Source organism: Aedes albopictus, unplaced genomic scaffold (genome assembly GCF_035046485.1).
Source record: "Aedes albopictus strain Foshan unplaced genomic scaffold, AalbF5 HiC_scaffold_40, whole genome shotgun sequence".
Classification (NCBI taxonomy): Eukaryota; Metazoa; Arthropoda; class Insecta; order Diptera; family Culicidae; genus Aedes; species Aedes albopictus.
The window spans coordinates 32,289-48,259 of NW_026917199.1; the positions used below are offsets into that span (position 1 = coordinate 32,289).

A 15,971-nucleotide genomic window follows, 5' to 3' on the forward strand; every position below is an offset into this window, starting at 1 on the left:
GCATGTCCATTCCCTTCGGTATACAATCAATCCGTTCGTTTAGGTCACAGACAGGCATTGCTGCTGGGCCGATAATAGAGGAGAGAGAAGCTCAGCACAGCACAAAAATGAGCAATCCCAATGACGGCTTCGACCTCTGGCGAGATTGGTTTTGGGTGGTTCGGCTCGCAGTCAGTCAGTCATTCATCGCAGCAGGCTGGGTGGTTGGTCTTGGTACGGTGAGCGAGCAACTTGCACGATCGATCAGTTCGCTACTCGCAGTCAAGCCGTGTGGACGTGAAATTGTGCGAGCCGGGGAAATTCTCTCGAGTGTCTCGTGTGGAAAAAGTGTGGCAAAAAGTGATTATTTCTGAAACTGTTGGCTATTAAGTGACTGTGAGTGGCACATATCCCTGGACCGGATTCCAAGAAGCAAAAAGTGGGTTTTACACATTTTTTTTTTTGCACTGTATCCCTGTTTTAAGTTGGTTTCCGAAGCTTGGTGTTCTTGATGTGTTGGTGGTAAACTGCAGAGAATAAGCAAATGGATGTTTAAATTTATTTCGCTCAATGAAGAGAGTTGCAGTTATGCACGCGAGGAACGGTGCTTGAATATTTATAGAAATGCTAATTAATCTAGGCGAGTTTCAGCGATTTTTTTGACCTACAGTTGCTGCTTTGTGCACAGAAACCGGTGACTCTTTTGTGGAATGTGTCGTGAAAGTTTCCTTAGTTTCTGTCAAATCGGTGCAATTGACGCGTGTGTAAAGCTATCAAGTGCAATCAAAGTTGGCATTGATCGTGTTACGCCGAAAATGACGTCAAATCGAAATTGACCGAATCCAACTGTGCTGGCAGCTGTTCGTAATCGCCCGAAACGACGCAGCTTATCATCGTAGGATGCCGAGTTGATGAACCAAACGTATCATAAAAACGCTCATCAATTAGCCATAGCCTACTGTTTGTCCGACTTCTCGGCGGTGTCGAAATTGCGCGAAAGCAATTCGAATCCGTCCGCCCTCTTCCAGTGTGTTTGTGAACGGCAAGCAGAACGTTGAACGCAGGGGGTTTTAAAAATGCAATAAGAATCTTGGATATGCGGTAATCGATTCATATTGCACCGGTTACTCGACCTTTCCTCGTCGTCTCGCCATGTGTGCACACATTTTACCGTTTCTTTTTCTCCCCTGCTTGCAACGACGAAGGTTTCATCTTTCTATGGCCTACTGCGGAGGGAAGCACTGTATAGACAGACGCATGAAAGCGGGTGGAATGTCTCGAGGGGTGAGCGAACCTCACCTTTCATTCATTTTATGAGCTTATTTAACATATGAATCGGATCAAGTTAAACAGGATAGGATACTGACCTTTCTCACTGGATGTATGTTGATCCAAGGTTTGGATCGTAAACGCTCGCTGAATCACGTGTTGTCGCGTTCTGCGTCCAAGCCAGTTCAATCCAGAGATGCCCACATTGGAAATGTTTTCGATTCGAATTGGGTATTTCCTTCTACGGTCTTTCTCATTTTACATGTGAATCTTGGAACGGCATACGTGTCCTTTGTTTCATTGCTTATTCATTCTTAACTTGGCAATCTGAAATAAAAGCCAAATTTAAACTCTGGATAACTTGCATCAATAATCTAAAAACTCTGATTTGAATTTACTTTCGGCGTAGAATCAAAGTAGCCATGGCTCAATATTTTGAGTTGAGTAGACTACTGCGATAGCTTTCTCGATTTTCTCATCGGTACCATGCTCAGAGCCAATTTTTTTCGAAACTGCTTTATCATGATTAGTTCTAGAGATTCTGACTAGGGGCAAGACAGATATAACGAGAGTGAATCTGTTTTCAAAGTAATGCTCACCATTCCTCAGGATCTCTCAGGATTACTCTAGGGATTACTCTGATTTTCCTTAGGGGCAAGACAGATACAGCGAGAGTAACTCTGTTATCGATGTTTCTAGGGGCCAGACACTGTGCAATTCGCAGCAACTCTGAGTAATACTTTTTATTCGAATCTATTCAGAAAAGTCTCTACGAAGCGGAAAATCGGGCAAGACTGCTCGATTTTTCACTGATATCAGGCAATACTTCGGGAAAACCAGAATGATCCAGAGCTGTCCAGAGGAATTCTTGTCTTGCCGCTAGCTCAGAATTGCTCCAGACTAAAGAGTTCCTAGAATTTTCCCAAAGTGTTGCCTGATGTCAGAGGAAAATCTAGCAGTATTGCCCGATTTTTCGCATTTAAGAGTCGTTTCTGAATGGATTCGAGTAAAAAGAGTAACTCTTATAACTGTTATACTCAGGATGGCTCAGAGTTGCTCCGGATTGCACTGTGTCTTGCCCCTAGGATTCTGAATCTGCATTTAATTATTCTGTGATTCCTAATATTCTGTTTCAAAATTGTAAACTTGTTAGAGCGTTATGGTGTAGTAGGCTGCGGGAATGGACACTCGTTTTCCCAAACTAGTGTCCCCCCCCCTGGTGGTAGGTGGAAATATTCCCATCTTTGCGTCTGGTTGTTTTGCCTTTCTATATTCGAAATTTCGTGATATTTTCTGACTTTTTTCAAGTCCACGATTCCAGTAAATCTAATTATTTGTTCAATACAGTGGAACTTCCATAAGCCAATAAATAGTGTTGAGACCATCGACTCGTCGTTGAGTCGAGAATTGCAATAAAAATCCTCTGGAAATGCTGTTCGAAATGAAAATCGTAGAAAACCAGGAATGACAGTGACAGCTCCGTTTGGCGTTTGATTTGAATAAGTCATATGTTTGCTGTGATTCCTATGTAGATTCGACCTATTCAAATCGAACGCCAGCTTTGATGTCTGTCAGATTGTGCAGTTTTCATATTAGGGGCAAGACAAATACAGCGAGAGTAACTCTGTTATCGAAGTGTTGCTCAGAATTCCTCTGGATAGCTCTGGATCACTCTGGTTTTCCCGAAGTGTTGCCTGATACCAGTGAAATATCGAGCAATCTTGCCCGATTTCTCGCTTGGTAGAGACTTTTCTGAATGGATTCGAACAAAATGAGTTACTCAGGATTGTTCAGAGTTGCTCCGGGATTTCGCAGTGTCTTGCCCCTAGGTTGAAATAACCCCACTTTTGGGTAAACGGTTAAAAACCCAAACTTGGCTTCTCGCACGGACATTATCGGCTAGGTAGCTGCTTCTCGCTTTGTTTTTGACAACATTGCGAGCGGGAGAGCGAGGAAACAGCCCACTGCTGGGTAAAAAGTTCAAGCGGTTTACTTATTTTTGCGTTCTTTCAACGTATTTTATATATCAACTTTCGTACATGAGTTGATATCGCTCGTCAAGTAATATCGAATAAGGGAATTTTCCTGTGATTACGAATTATCTACACGCAGGGAATAATAAAAAAATGTCCCTAAAATATACTTATCGACCCGCCCTATATTATATATCTACATCTACACTATATACATTGTTTGAATTGGGTCGCGTGTTGCCGAATATTAAATTAAACAAACGTCTCTCATGGTCACACCGAAAACGCGCCTTTGTTGATTTGCCTGGTTGGTGACGAACCGGCGTCCCCACTCCGGCGAATTTATCATAGCCGGGATTCATTCGTTGATCACGGCCACCGATAAACATCGCGTAGCCTACTTGAATCGTGGCGTGCAAACCACCATCATCAGCATTATAATCGCTCACTCATTCGTACTGACAGCTGAGCTGATGAGGCGCCTTTTCGGCCTACCTTGTTTCCTGATTTTCGATTTTTTTAGCTTCACGCGTACGCAGTAGGCCTAAAAATATCCATCCACATGGAGGCACTGAAATATTGTGAACGACGACCACCCGAAATGTTCGTCGCTCCGATGATTCATCGCCCCCTCATTCTACGCATGCTGTCGTCGGTCACATGCGGCGACGGCGAGCGAGCGCCACCCATATGAGGCTGAATTATTCATGAAATATTAGCACGTTTTTTGATTCGCCATTTATTGGTGGACGTCACGTTTTCTGCGAAAACCGTGCGCGACGCAAAGCGTGTGTTGATGCGGTGTTGATACGCGCGATCTCGTGCTGTTTGTGTCCCATTCTGCGAGGGGAAAATGGCCAACTTCGATCGGTTTAATGACTTGATGCGATCGGTCCGCTCGCATCGCATCATCGTTGTTGGGTTGGGTTGGCATCGAAGCAAGCGGTTCGCCTCCGCAACATTTTTGCGCACTTTCCGTTCGTGTTGGTCATCAGGCAGGCAGGGCTCTGAGCCGTTGATGACGTTCGCGCGGAATTCCGTCGTATCTTTTTGATCGAGAAGGTGAAGGTTGTTTTATATCGCGTCGTGTGCTGGGCGTATTTTCCGCGATAAAAACCGGTTTCGCTCGGGAAGACATTCATCAATATACCGACACGGTTGCGCCAAATTCCGAGAAGACGCGCGTCCTTTCCGGTGTGATTGAGGATTGGAGTTCGAAGCCGGTATTCGGCGTCTACCTGAGGAATGTTGAAAAGGTACGCCCTGAAGGCGAAATTTGAGATGATCTGGGATTCAAAAAGCGAGATAACTTAAGTGGCGGTTGGCTTCACTTCCCTCTCAACACGCGTAGCCTGCTTAGTGGAAAGCTGCGGCGTTACTCTAAAAATAACCCGTGCCCGGCCCGCCGCCATGATAAATCAAGTTCACATGTGCGTGCGGCGGTGCGGCGGTACAGAAGAGAACGAAGAACCGGACTGCTTGGATCTGCGATCCTCAACCGCAGCATACGATGAAGGATGCCAACTCAGCAGCAGCGCTACTCGCTCTGGGGATGCGGGATTCACACTTGCGGCGAGAGCGAATTGAGTTCAGACGAGGTCATTTCGCAGAAGCCGCCCATGCAAACTACCGCGCTTCATTGCAAATGAATGGCACAAAACGGGTTGAGTAGGCGTTGAGGGAGCGGAGATGTTGCAACTTGCTGCACGCAGGAATGTGGCGCGAAACGCGTAAGCAAGAAAGCACGTGATGCGTTGGGCATGGTGATGCACGGCCCAGTGGCGTAATGTGGCATAAAATGAACTTTGCGGCGGCGCTGCATCTAGTTATCTCGGTGTTTGGGGATGTCATTAAGCAAACGATCGGGTTGGGGAACGTTCAAAAATTACGTCCACCATTGGGGGGAGGGGGGGGGGTGGTCTACAAAAGTGTGACACTACGTGTTTTAGGTATAGGGAAAATGCGTGACAGAGGGGGGAGGGGGGGTCTAGAAATCCCAAAAATTGATGGACGTAATATTTGAATCTTCCCTTGCTTGATTCCGATAGATTCTCGGCTAATATTTTTGAATATAAATAGTTGACATTTTGATTTGTCAATCATTGAAACAAGCATCGATGCCCATATAATCGATTTATTTCGAAATTTTGACATCACTAGTACATACTATCATATGGGCCTTTTCATTTGACGTCCTAAATCAGCTGATTTTTCGGGTCTTTGACAGTTCTTCTATGAAAATGAAAGTTCAGTGTTTTTTTATCTCCCTTTTTGGCACAGACCTACTGGTCCATATCGAATTCAGTGTTTGTGCCTTTGTTCGGCAGTTGTAAACAGTGACATGCACGAATCTGTCAACTTAAAAGGCCTATACAACCTAGAGTCAGTCTAGTTAGAGTCTGGCGGACTGTCACTTTCAATCGGAGCCAATCGAGCATGACGTCACGGTGTAGCATTTATCGGTGAGGACACTATGACGTCATGCTCGATTGGCTCCGGTCGAAAGTGACAGTCCGCCAGACTCTAATTATAGGGACTCTAATACAACCGTGATGTGTCGTCTTGTGAATAGGGATGGCCGACTGTAAACTGTATTTTCGTTTCAATGCAACAAGTCGAAGATAAAGATGTGGTAAATAATCGATAATTTAAGATACTCGATTAAAAGCTGTAATCGATTATCAACTAATCGATTAGTTTATTATTTTGCCGCATCAAACCCAAGTAACAGAACTAGCTGAATAACAGTTTCTTAAGCTAAAGTTTGCTGAAGAGTGGTTTGTTCCACTCTTGTACAGCAAAAATTTTTGTTGAGGAGGGACGTCATAAATTAATCGTTTTATTCGACTAATCGATTAATAGCCTCTAATCGATTGCTGAATAACCGATTAGTGGAGAATTTGCGGCACCTCTAGTCGAAAAAATCACATTCCAGACACGATTTGACGACGGTCTCCATGGTAACCAAGAACGCTGCGAATAAGTAATGTTCTAGCAATGCTTACTCGATCCCAACCGGAATCAAAATTCAAACACTTGCTTTTGGCTTGGCACTTCAACAAACTGCTCGGCAGACTGCGCGAGAACGGGCATCGTAAAGTTATCGTTTTCGGTACGCTTGCCACGCTAAAGCCTCAAACACAATGACAACGGCAAAACGGAACGGAACGGAACGGCAAATTTCCAATGTATGGAGCTCCGTGCAGTTGCTCACAATGAGTGCGCAACGGCGTCAACGGCATTGTACTAAAACGCATTTTTTTCCAAAAATCTGGAAAAATGCAGAACGGCAGAAACGGCAAAGACGAACCAAAACATTGATTTCTTCTTTTTACCGTATTTTATGATTAGTGGGCTATGTTTACGTCAGAAGGAAAATCTAATTTTATGGTTAAATTCTCAATCAGAAATCTCTCAGATTTTCTACGGGTTCTCATCCAGAAAGAACTTCGAAAATAATATTACCAAATCATTCTTCAGGGAATATTTGAAGAATTCCTCCTGTAGTTCGTTCCTGGGCTCCTTCCGGGGTTTCTTCAGAAATTCCGGGTTTCTGCAGTGAAGAACAAAAACATTTTTCCGAGTTTCATCTAGTGGATCCTTCCCTGATTTAGCAGAGTTTCTTACCGGATTCGTCAAGGATTTCCTTTCGGTATTTTCCCAATAAATACATACGGGAATCTAATGTGTTTTTTCCTTGATTTCTTCAGTAGACTCTTCCGCGCTTCTTCCAGGACTGCCTTCCAAAATTCCCCCAGGAGCTCATTCCCGGATATCTCGTTAAATTCCGCATTCCTACAGGAATTGGAATTCTACCCGGGATAACTCCAGTTATTGTTTCCAAGATTTTCCCAAGGCATCCTTCCGGGATTCCTCTAGGTGATCCCTCCGGTATTCCATGAGATTCTTCCAAGAAATCCTCCCAGGATTCTTTCCAAGATTTTTCCAAGACATTCTTCTGGGATTCATTTAAATGTTCCCTCCGAAATGCCATGAAGTCCTTCCAGGATTTCCTCCTGGGAATCTTCAAAGATTTCATCTCGAGATTCCTCCAGGAGTTCCTCTCGGGTTTCCTCCAGGAAGTCCTCCCGAGATTCCTTCAGGAATTCCTCCCAAGATTTTTCCCGGATTTTTCATCCCAGGATTCTTCCAGGAATTTCTACCACGGTTCCTCCGGAAATTCCTCCCGGGATTCCTTAAGAAACTCCTTCAGGGATTCCTTCATATTCTTTCCGAGATTCCTTCTGTGATTCCTTCAGGAATTCCTTCCGGGATTCCTTCAGAAACTCCTTCAGGGATTCCTTCACAATTTCCTTCCAGGATTCCTTCCGAGATTCTTTCAGGAATTCCTTCCGAATTTCTTCAACAATTTCTTCCAGTATTCCTTTCCGGGATTTTTTTCAGGAATTCCTTCCGAGAATCCTTCAGCAATTCCTTTAGAGATTCCTTCAAGAATTCCTACCAGGACTCCATCAGGATTTCTTCCCAAAAATCCTTCAGAAACTCCTTCCAGGATTCCTTCAGGAATTCCTTCCAAGGTTCCTTCAGGAATTTCTCCCGTTATTTCTTCAGGAATTCTTCCCAGGAATCTTACAGAAATTCCTCCCAGGAATTCGTTCCGAATATCTTCAACAATTCCTTCCAGTATTACTTTCCGGGATTCCTTCAGGAATTCCTTCCGTGATTCCTTCAGGAATTCCTCCCAAGATTCCTTCAGAAACTCCTTCATCTATTCCTTCAATATTTCCTTCAGGGATTCCTTCAAAGTTTCCTTCCAGGATTCCTTCCGAGATTCTTTCTGGAATTCCTTCCGAGAATCCTTCAGCAATTCCTTTCAAGATTCCTTCAGGAATTCCTACCGGAATTCCATCAGGAATTGTTCCCAGGAATCCGTCAGGAATTCCTCCCAGGAATCCTTCAGGAATTCTTCCGGGTTTCATTCAGGTATTCCTTCCAAGATTCCTTCAGGAAGTCTTTCCGAGATTCCTTCAGGTTTTCCTTTTGGGATTCCTTCAGGAATTCCTTCCGTGATTCCTTCAGGAATTCCTCCCGGGATTCCTTCAGAAACTCCTTCAGCTATTCCTTCAAAATTTCCTTCAGGGATTCCTTCAAAATTTCCTTCCAGGATTCCTTCCGAGATTCTTTCAGGAATTCTTTCCGAGAATCCTTCAGCAATTCCTTTCAAAATTCCTTCAGGAATTCCATCAGGAATTCTTCCCAGGAATGCTTCAGGAATTCCATCCAAGATTCCTTCAGGAATTCGTTCCGGGATTCCTTCAGGAATTCCTCCCAAGATCCCTTCAGGAATTCCTCCCGGGATTCCTTCAGGAATTCCTACCAGGAATCCTTCAGAAATTCCTTCCAGTAATTCATTCCGAATATCTTCAACAATTCCTTCCAGTATTCCTTTCGGGATTTCTTCAGGGATTCCTTCCGAGATTCATTCAGGAATTCCATCCGGGATTGCTTCAGAAATTCCTTCCGAATTTTTTCAATAATTTCATACAGAATTAATTTCCGGGATTCCTTCAGGAATTCCTTCCGGCATTCCTTCAGAAATTCCTTCCCGAGATTTCTTCAGGAATTACTACCGGGATTCATCCAGGCATTCTTCCCAGGAATCCTTCTGGAATTCCTTCCAGGATTCTTTCAGGAATTCGTTCCGGGATTCCTTTAGGTATTTCTTCCGAAAATCCTTCAAGAATTCTTCCCGAGATTCCTTCAATAATTCCTCCCTGGAATCCATCAGGAATTCCATCAAGGATTCTTTCAGGAATTCGTTCCGGGAATCCTTCAGGAATCCTTGAGAAATTCTTCCCAGGAATACTTCAGGAATTCGTTCCAGGAATTCCTTCTGGGATTCCTTCGGGGTTTTCTTCAGGAGTTTGTTTTGGGGTTCCTTCAGGAGTCCTTTCTCCAGGAATTTCTCCCGAGATTGTTCCAGGAGTTCTTTATTGGATTCCTTCAGGATATCCTCCCGTGATTCCTTCAGGAGATCCTTCAGAAGTCCCTTCGGATGTTTCTCCAGGAGTTCCTCCTGGGATTCCTCCAAGATTTCCTTCTGGGGTACCTCCAGGTGTTCCTTCGGAGATTTCTTCAGGAGTTCCTTCTGGGATTTCTCCTAGAGTTCCTTTCTGAATCCCTGCAAAAAATCCTTCCGAGATGCCTCCAGGAATTCCTTCCAGGACTCATCCAGGAGTCTCGTCTTAAATTCCTTCAGGAATTCCTTCCGAGATGCTTCCAGGAGTTTCTTCTGAGATTCCTACAGGAGTTGCTTTTGAGATTTCTCCATGATTTCCTTCCGAGATTCCTCCAGGAGTTCCTTATGAGATTTCTCCAGGTGCTCCTTCCGAGATTCCTCCAGGAATTCTTTCCAGGATTCAACCAGGAGTTCCTTCTGGGATTTCTTCAGGAGTTCGCTCTGGGATTTCTTCAGGAGTTCCTTCTGAGGTTCCTTCAAGACTTCCATCCGGCAATTCTCCTGCAGTTCCCTGCGGGATTCATCCAGTACTTTCTTTTAGGATTCCTCCAGGAGTTCCTCTTGAGATGCCTTTGGGAGTCCCTTACAAGGATCATCAAGGAGTTTCTTCCAAAATTTCTCCAGGAGTTTCGGAATTCACCCAGAAGTCCCTTCTAGTGTTCTTTCAGGAGTACCTCCCGAGTTAAATGCTGGAATTCCTTCTGGGATTCCTTCAGGAATTATTTCTGGGATTTTTCCAGGAGTTCCTCCAGGAGCTTCTCCAGAATTTCCTTCAGAAATTTCTCCAGGAATTGCTTCAAGAATTTCTCCAGGATTTCCTCCAGAAATTCCTCACTGGACTCCTTCAGAAATTCCATTTCCACGATTTTCCCAAGCCATCCTTCCGGGTTTGCGGAAGGAATTTCTGAAGAAATCCCGGAAGGAATCCCTGAAGGAAACCCGGGAGGAATTTCCGGATTAATCCCGGTTGTAATTCCTGGAAGAATCCCTTTAGGAATTCCAGGACAAATCCTGTGAGAAACCTGGAAGAATCCTGGAAAGAATTCCGCGAGGAATCCAGGAAGGAATTTCTGGAGTAATAACGAGGGGAATTCCTAGAGGAACTCCTGAATATTCCGGAGGAATCCCGCGAGGACTTCCTTGAGGAATCCCGGAAGGAAATCCTGAAAAATCCCGAAAGGAATTCCTGAAGGTATCCCGGAAGAAATTTCTGAAGGAATCCCGGATGGAATTCCTGAAGTAATTCCGGATGGAATTCCTGAAGGAATCCCGGTAAGAAGACCTTAAAAATCCCGAAAGAAATTCCTGAAGGTATCCCGGAAGAAATTTTTTAAGAAATCCCAGAAGGAATTCCTGAAAGAATCCTGGGATGAATTTCTGAAGGATTCCTGGGAGGAATTTCTGAAGGAATCCTGGGAGGAATTCCCAAACGAATCTCGGAAGGGAATCCTGAAGGAATCCCTGAAGGAATGCCGGAAGGAATTCCTAAAAGAATCCTGGAAGGAATTGTTAAAGAAATTCGGAAGGAATTCCTGAAGGAATCTCTGAAAAAATGCCTAAAAAATCTCGGAAGGAACTCCTGAAGGAATCCAGGAAGAAATACAATTATTGAAGTAATTCGGAAGAAATTGTTGAAGATATTCAGAAGGAATTCCTAAAAAAATCCCGGAAAGGATTTCTGAAGGAATCCCGGAAGGAATTTCTGAAGGAATCCCGGACGGAATTCCTGGACTCCCGGAATGAGTTTCTGGAATCCCGAAAGGAATTCATGAAGAAATCTCGAAAGAAATTCCTGAAGAAATCTCGGAAGGAATCCCTGAAGGAACCCCGGAAGGCATTCCTGAAGGAATCCAGGAAGAAATTGCTGAAGGAATCTAGGAAGGAATACTGGAAGGAATTGTTTAAGTAAATCGTTCCTTCAGGAATTTCTTCCGAATTAAAGGAATCTCAGGACAAACTACTGGAGGAATCTTAGAAGGAACTATTGGATGAATCGCGCAAAGAACTCCTGGAGAACTGCCGGGAGGAACTCCTGGAGGAACCTCAGAAGGGACTCTTGGGGAAATCATTGAAGTTATTCGGAAGAAATTGTTGAAGAAATTCGGAAGGAAATCCTGAAGGAATCCTAAAGGAAATCCTAAAGGAATCCCGCAAGAAAATTGTAAAGGTATCTCGTAAGAAATTTCTGAAGGAACCCCGTGAGGAATTTCTGAAGAAATTCGAAAGGAAATCCTGAAGGAATTCCTGAAAAAATCTCGGAAGAAATTCCTGTTGGAATCACGTAAGAAATTTCTGAAGGAATCCCGGAATAAATTTCTGAAGAAATTCAGGAAGGAATACTGGAAGGAATTATTGAAGTAATTCGGATGAAATTCCTGAAGGAATCTCCGAAGGAATTTATGATGACATCCCGGACGGAATTCTTGAAGGAATCCCAAAAGGAATTTCTGAAGGAATCCCGGAAAAAAATCATGAAGGAATCTCGAAAGGAATTCCTGAAGAAAACTCGGAAGGAATTCCTGAAGGAACCCCGGAAGGCATTCCTGAAGGAATCTAGGAAAGAATACTGGAAGAAATTGTTAAAATAATACGTTCCTTCAGGAATTTCCTCCGAATTAAAGGATTGCCAGGAGAAACTCCTAGAGAAATCTTAGAAGGAACTACTGGATGAATCCCCCTAAGAATTCCTGGAGAATTGCCGGATGGAACTCCTGGAGGAACCTCAGAAAGGGCTCTTGAAGTAATCCCAAAAGGAATTCCTGAAGAAAACCCAGAAAAAACTCCTGGTTGAATCCCGGAAGGAACTTCTGGAAATGTTCCGGAAGTAACTCCTGAAGGAATCCAGGAAACGACTACTGCAGGAATCCCAGAAGTAAGTCCTGGATGAATCCCGGAAGGAACTCGTAGAGGAAGCCAGGAAGTAACTTCTGAAGGATTCCCGGAAGGAACTCCTGGAGGAATCTCGGATGGAATTCCTGAAGGAATACCAGAAGGATCTCCTGGATTATTTCCGGAAGGTACTTGAGGAGGAATCCCGGAAGGAACTCCTGGCAAAATCCCAGAAAGAACTTCTGGAGGTATTCTGAAAGGTTCTCCTGAAGGCAACTTAGCAGAAATTTCTGGAGGAATTCAGGAATGATTTCCTGGAGAAATCCCAGAAGAAACTTCTAGAAGAATCAAGGACGAAACTCCCGGAGAAATCCCAGAAAGAAGTCCTGGAGGAATCCTGCAGGAAACTCCTGAAGGAATCACGGAAGGAACTTCTGGAGGAATCCCAGAATGAACTAACGGAGATTTCTCGAAAAAAAAACCGATTTAATTCTGGGAGGGACTCTTGGAGAAATTTCAGAAGGAACTCTTGGAGGAATACCAGAAAAACCGCCTGGATGAATCTCGGATGGAATTCATAGAGGAATCTCCGAAGGAACTCCTGGAGGCATCTCGGAAGGAATTCCTGCAGGAATTGAGGAAGCAACTGCAGGAGAAATCCCAGAAGGAGCTCCTGCAGGAACCCTGGAAGAAAATCCTGGAGGAATTCCAGAAACAACTTCTGGAGGAATCCCGGAAGGATCTCATGGATGAATCCTGGAAGGAACTCCTGGAGGAATCCCGGAAGGAACTTCTGGAGAAACATCCGAAGGGATATCTGAAGGAACTCCTGGAGGAATCCCAGAAGAAATTCCTGGAGAAACCTCGGAAGAGACTTCTAACGGAATCTCAGAAGGAACTCCTGGAGGAATCCCGGAAGGTACTTCTGGAGGAATCCCGGAAGAAACTCCTGAAGGAATCCTAATAGGAAGTCCTGGGGGAATCTCGGAAGGAACATCTGAAATCTCAGAAGGAACGACTGGAGGAATTCCGGAAGGAGCTCCAGGATGAATTCCAGAAAGAACTCCTGAAAAAATCTTAGAAGGAACTCTTGGAGGAATCCAAGAAGGAACTTCTGGAGGAATTCCAGAAGGAACTCCTAAAGGAATTCCGGGGGAACTCCTGGTGGAATCCCAGAGAAAACTCCTGCAGGAATCCTGGAGGGAACTTCTGGAGGAATCTCGGAATGAACTTCTGGAAGAACCACGGAAGCAGAGGAATCTCGGAAGGAGGAATCCCAGAAATAACCCCTAGGAATGTCTCATAGCAGTCACCTGGAAAAACCTCAGAATGAATTCCAGGTGAAATAACCGAATCCGAATTTGCACGGTTGTATTTTTTAAACAGAACAAATCAAAATAAAAACAAAAAAGCATTCATTTACACAAGAGTTTTCCGTTCTCATTGTGGGCTGGGAACGGCAAAACGGAACGGCACAACGGCAACGGCAGTTTTAGTACATTCTGTGCTTGCCGTTCCTGCCGTTCCGTTCCGTTTTGCCGTTGTCATTGTGTTTGGCCCTTAATGCGGCCGGCGGCCGAGACGCAAAACAGTCGGAGGCCGGTGGTAATTGTTTGTTCATTTTATCGAATTTTCTCCGTCCATGTGAGTACCACAGTGCCACATGTATGTACAAACACATCGAATTCGGATATTGTGTTGAGTAATCGTCGACACGTTAAGGTTTATCTATACAGTAGGCCATCTCTGATTTTGCAAGCATTTGAAAAGTTAGAAAATGATCGTTTAGGTAGGCTCAGTTTCGAATTCAGCAGGAATCGCTCAAGAAACTTCTTAATCGATTCCTGACAGAAACTGTCTACAGTGACTGCCATTTGAACTGTCATTTTTTCGCAACTGTGTACACGGAACTACAAATCAACCCAAATTTAAGTTGTTTTGACGCAATCCCGGTCTTCCGTGGAATAACTCAAATTTGCGTCAAACAGCTAAAGTGGTGAGTGAGTAGTTCTCGTTTGAGAGCGGCAAAAAAAATTAACCCACTGGTAAGTTATTTTCACCCAACGGAGGCCTCAAATGACGCAAATTTGGGTTAACTCAAGAAAACCCAAATTTGGCTTCTTCCACGGAAGAGCAGCGGATGCGTCGGTGCTTCTCTCTTTGTTTTCGACAACATTGCGGTGGGGCGAGGGAGAAAACAACCCAACTTTGAGTTAAAACTAAAAGCAGTTTAGCCAAATTTGAGTTTTTAAAACTTATTCTTTGGGTTTTAATATTTTTCCGTGTACTGCGATCGAAGGAAAACAGTTTATTGAGCAGTTCAGGCAAGCAAGTTCTTGTGCATCAAGGTAGGCTGAGAAATTTCTTCTGATCTGAAAACAGCTTACTTTTTTATTATTTTACATTTAAAATGTCCAACACACCTCAGTGCAAATCGATTTTTTCACCAGTTTTTGGGGTGCTCAAGCTCATTTATGACATTTTGCTGCTTCCATCATTGTGGATTCATTCTGGTCACCGTATCCTATCCACCAAGACAATAGGCCTTTTCATGTGACAGATCCCTGCATGCATTTGTTTACAAAGCTTGAACAACAGCTGCTAACAAGAACGTGTCATCTTCATAGAAGAACTGTCAAACGCCCGAACAATCAGCTGATTTAAGACGTCAAATGAAAAGGCCTATAATGATGAGTACCTTACCGCCACTCGACGTGTGTCATCCTCCAAAGTCAAACTGACCTTCGCGTGTGTGATAGCGATGATGATGATATAAAATTCTGGACAGACACCATTAGTCGCGGTGATGCAGTGCATCTATTTCGTTAGGTTTTTGTTATCAACAACAACGTTTTTTCCCTGTGTTATCAGCGCGTGTCCTTGGCATTCGTATGTTGTTAGTTTTCGTCTAATCATTCGAACCAACCACACATCCAAGTAAACACTTTCGAGCGGCGTTTCGTGAGACGCAGACGATCGCCTACTAGGGTTTTAACGATTATTTCTGTTCTGTTTCTTTCCAGTAGCGGCTCGTCACTAGAGTTCTAATCCGAAGACACGCGAGTTATCAAACGACCAAAGCAAAAAAAAAAGGTGTGACCGAATTAGTGTTGGGGTATCTAGAGAATGACTACAGGTGGAAAAGGTATGTATGCCAGAGTACATAATAATACTGACTGACAAACAGAGTTGGTGCCTGTATCGATTGGATCGGTAATTGAAGTACTAGGCGCGCTGTTGTACCGAGATTGTTTGCATGTCGAAATAATTGTTGACAAACACCGCGAGCTGTGCACCGACAGACTAACAACGGCGGGCAAAAGCTGATATTGCATTTCAATCCAAGTAGGTTGGACCTGAACTTGGAAACAGAATGTGCCGTGCCGGTCTCCTCCTTTTGCACTTGCATTGTGGGCTTTTGTTGGGTGAGAAGGAAAAATGTGTCACGGCATTGACTGACACTCCGCGAGTGCAATCACAGCCTACGTCGATTGTCTGAAATCGCGTTTTCCAGGTACCTACAAGAAGTGACACCTATCTGAGTAGACCGAATAGACAGACACGTTCAGACCGTCTCTCGGAACTTTAATGAATTTTACTCACGTTCGTTGGTGCTGAATGGCGTTCGGAAAGCTTGTTAAACCCATTATAAAACGCGAAATCCATTTCGAGTTGTTTTACGGCTTATGCGGATGTACGCGACGGCGGCGATGATAGTGCGGCGGACTCTCGATGACTCCGACACCGACACGATGAGTGTTTGCAAATGGATTTTTGGAGGCGCAACTTTTAGGAAACGGCTCGTGCACATGCAAACGGACGTAACAGATCAGGAAATTCACATGTCGCTGAATTGATGCTCTTTAAGAGTTATGTAGATCTTAAATGCATCATCAGAGAAACTCTTTGTTTTTGTCATTTGACAACTAGAAGCAAGACAG

The 15,971-nt window shown here is 44.1% G+C and overlaps 1 protein-coding gene across 2 annotated transcripts in view; it reads left to right on the forward strand.

Annotated features, from left to right (window-relative positions):
- Positions 1-204: 204 nt before the first annotated feature.
- Positions 205-15,971, forward strand: part of LOC109411693 (sialin) — a 39,880-nt gene continuing 24,113 nt past the window's right edge. Inside the window, exons 1-2 of one of the 2 annotated variants that reach the window (XM_029864385.2) lie at positions 205-418; positions 15,054-15,175. In XM_029864385.2, the coding sequence (XP_029720245.1) occupies positions 15,157-15,175 (19 nt within the window). In that variant the 5' untranslated portion in view covers positions 205-418; positions 15,054-15,156. The remainder of the gene's footprint in view (positions 419-15,053; positions 15,176-15,971) is intronic. The other variant, XM_029864386.2, reaches the window with a different exon arrangement.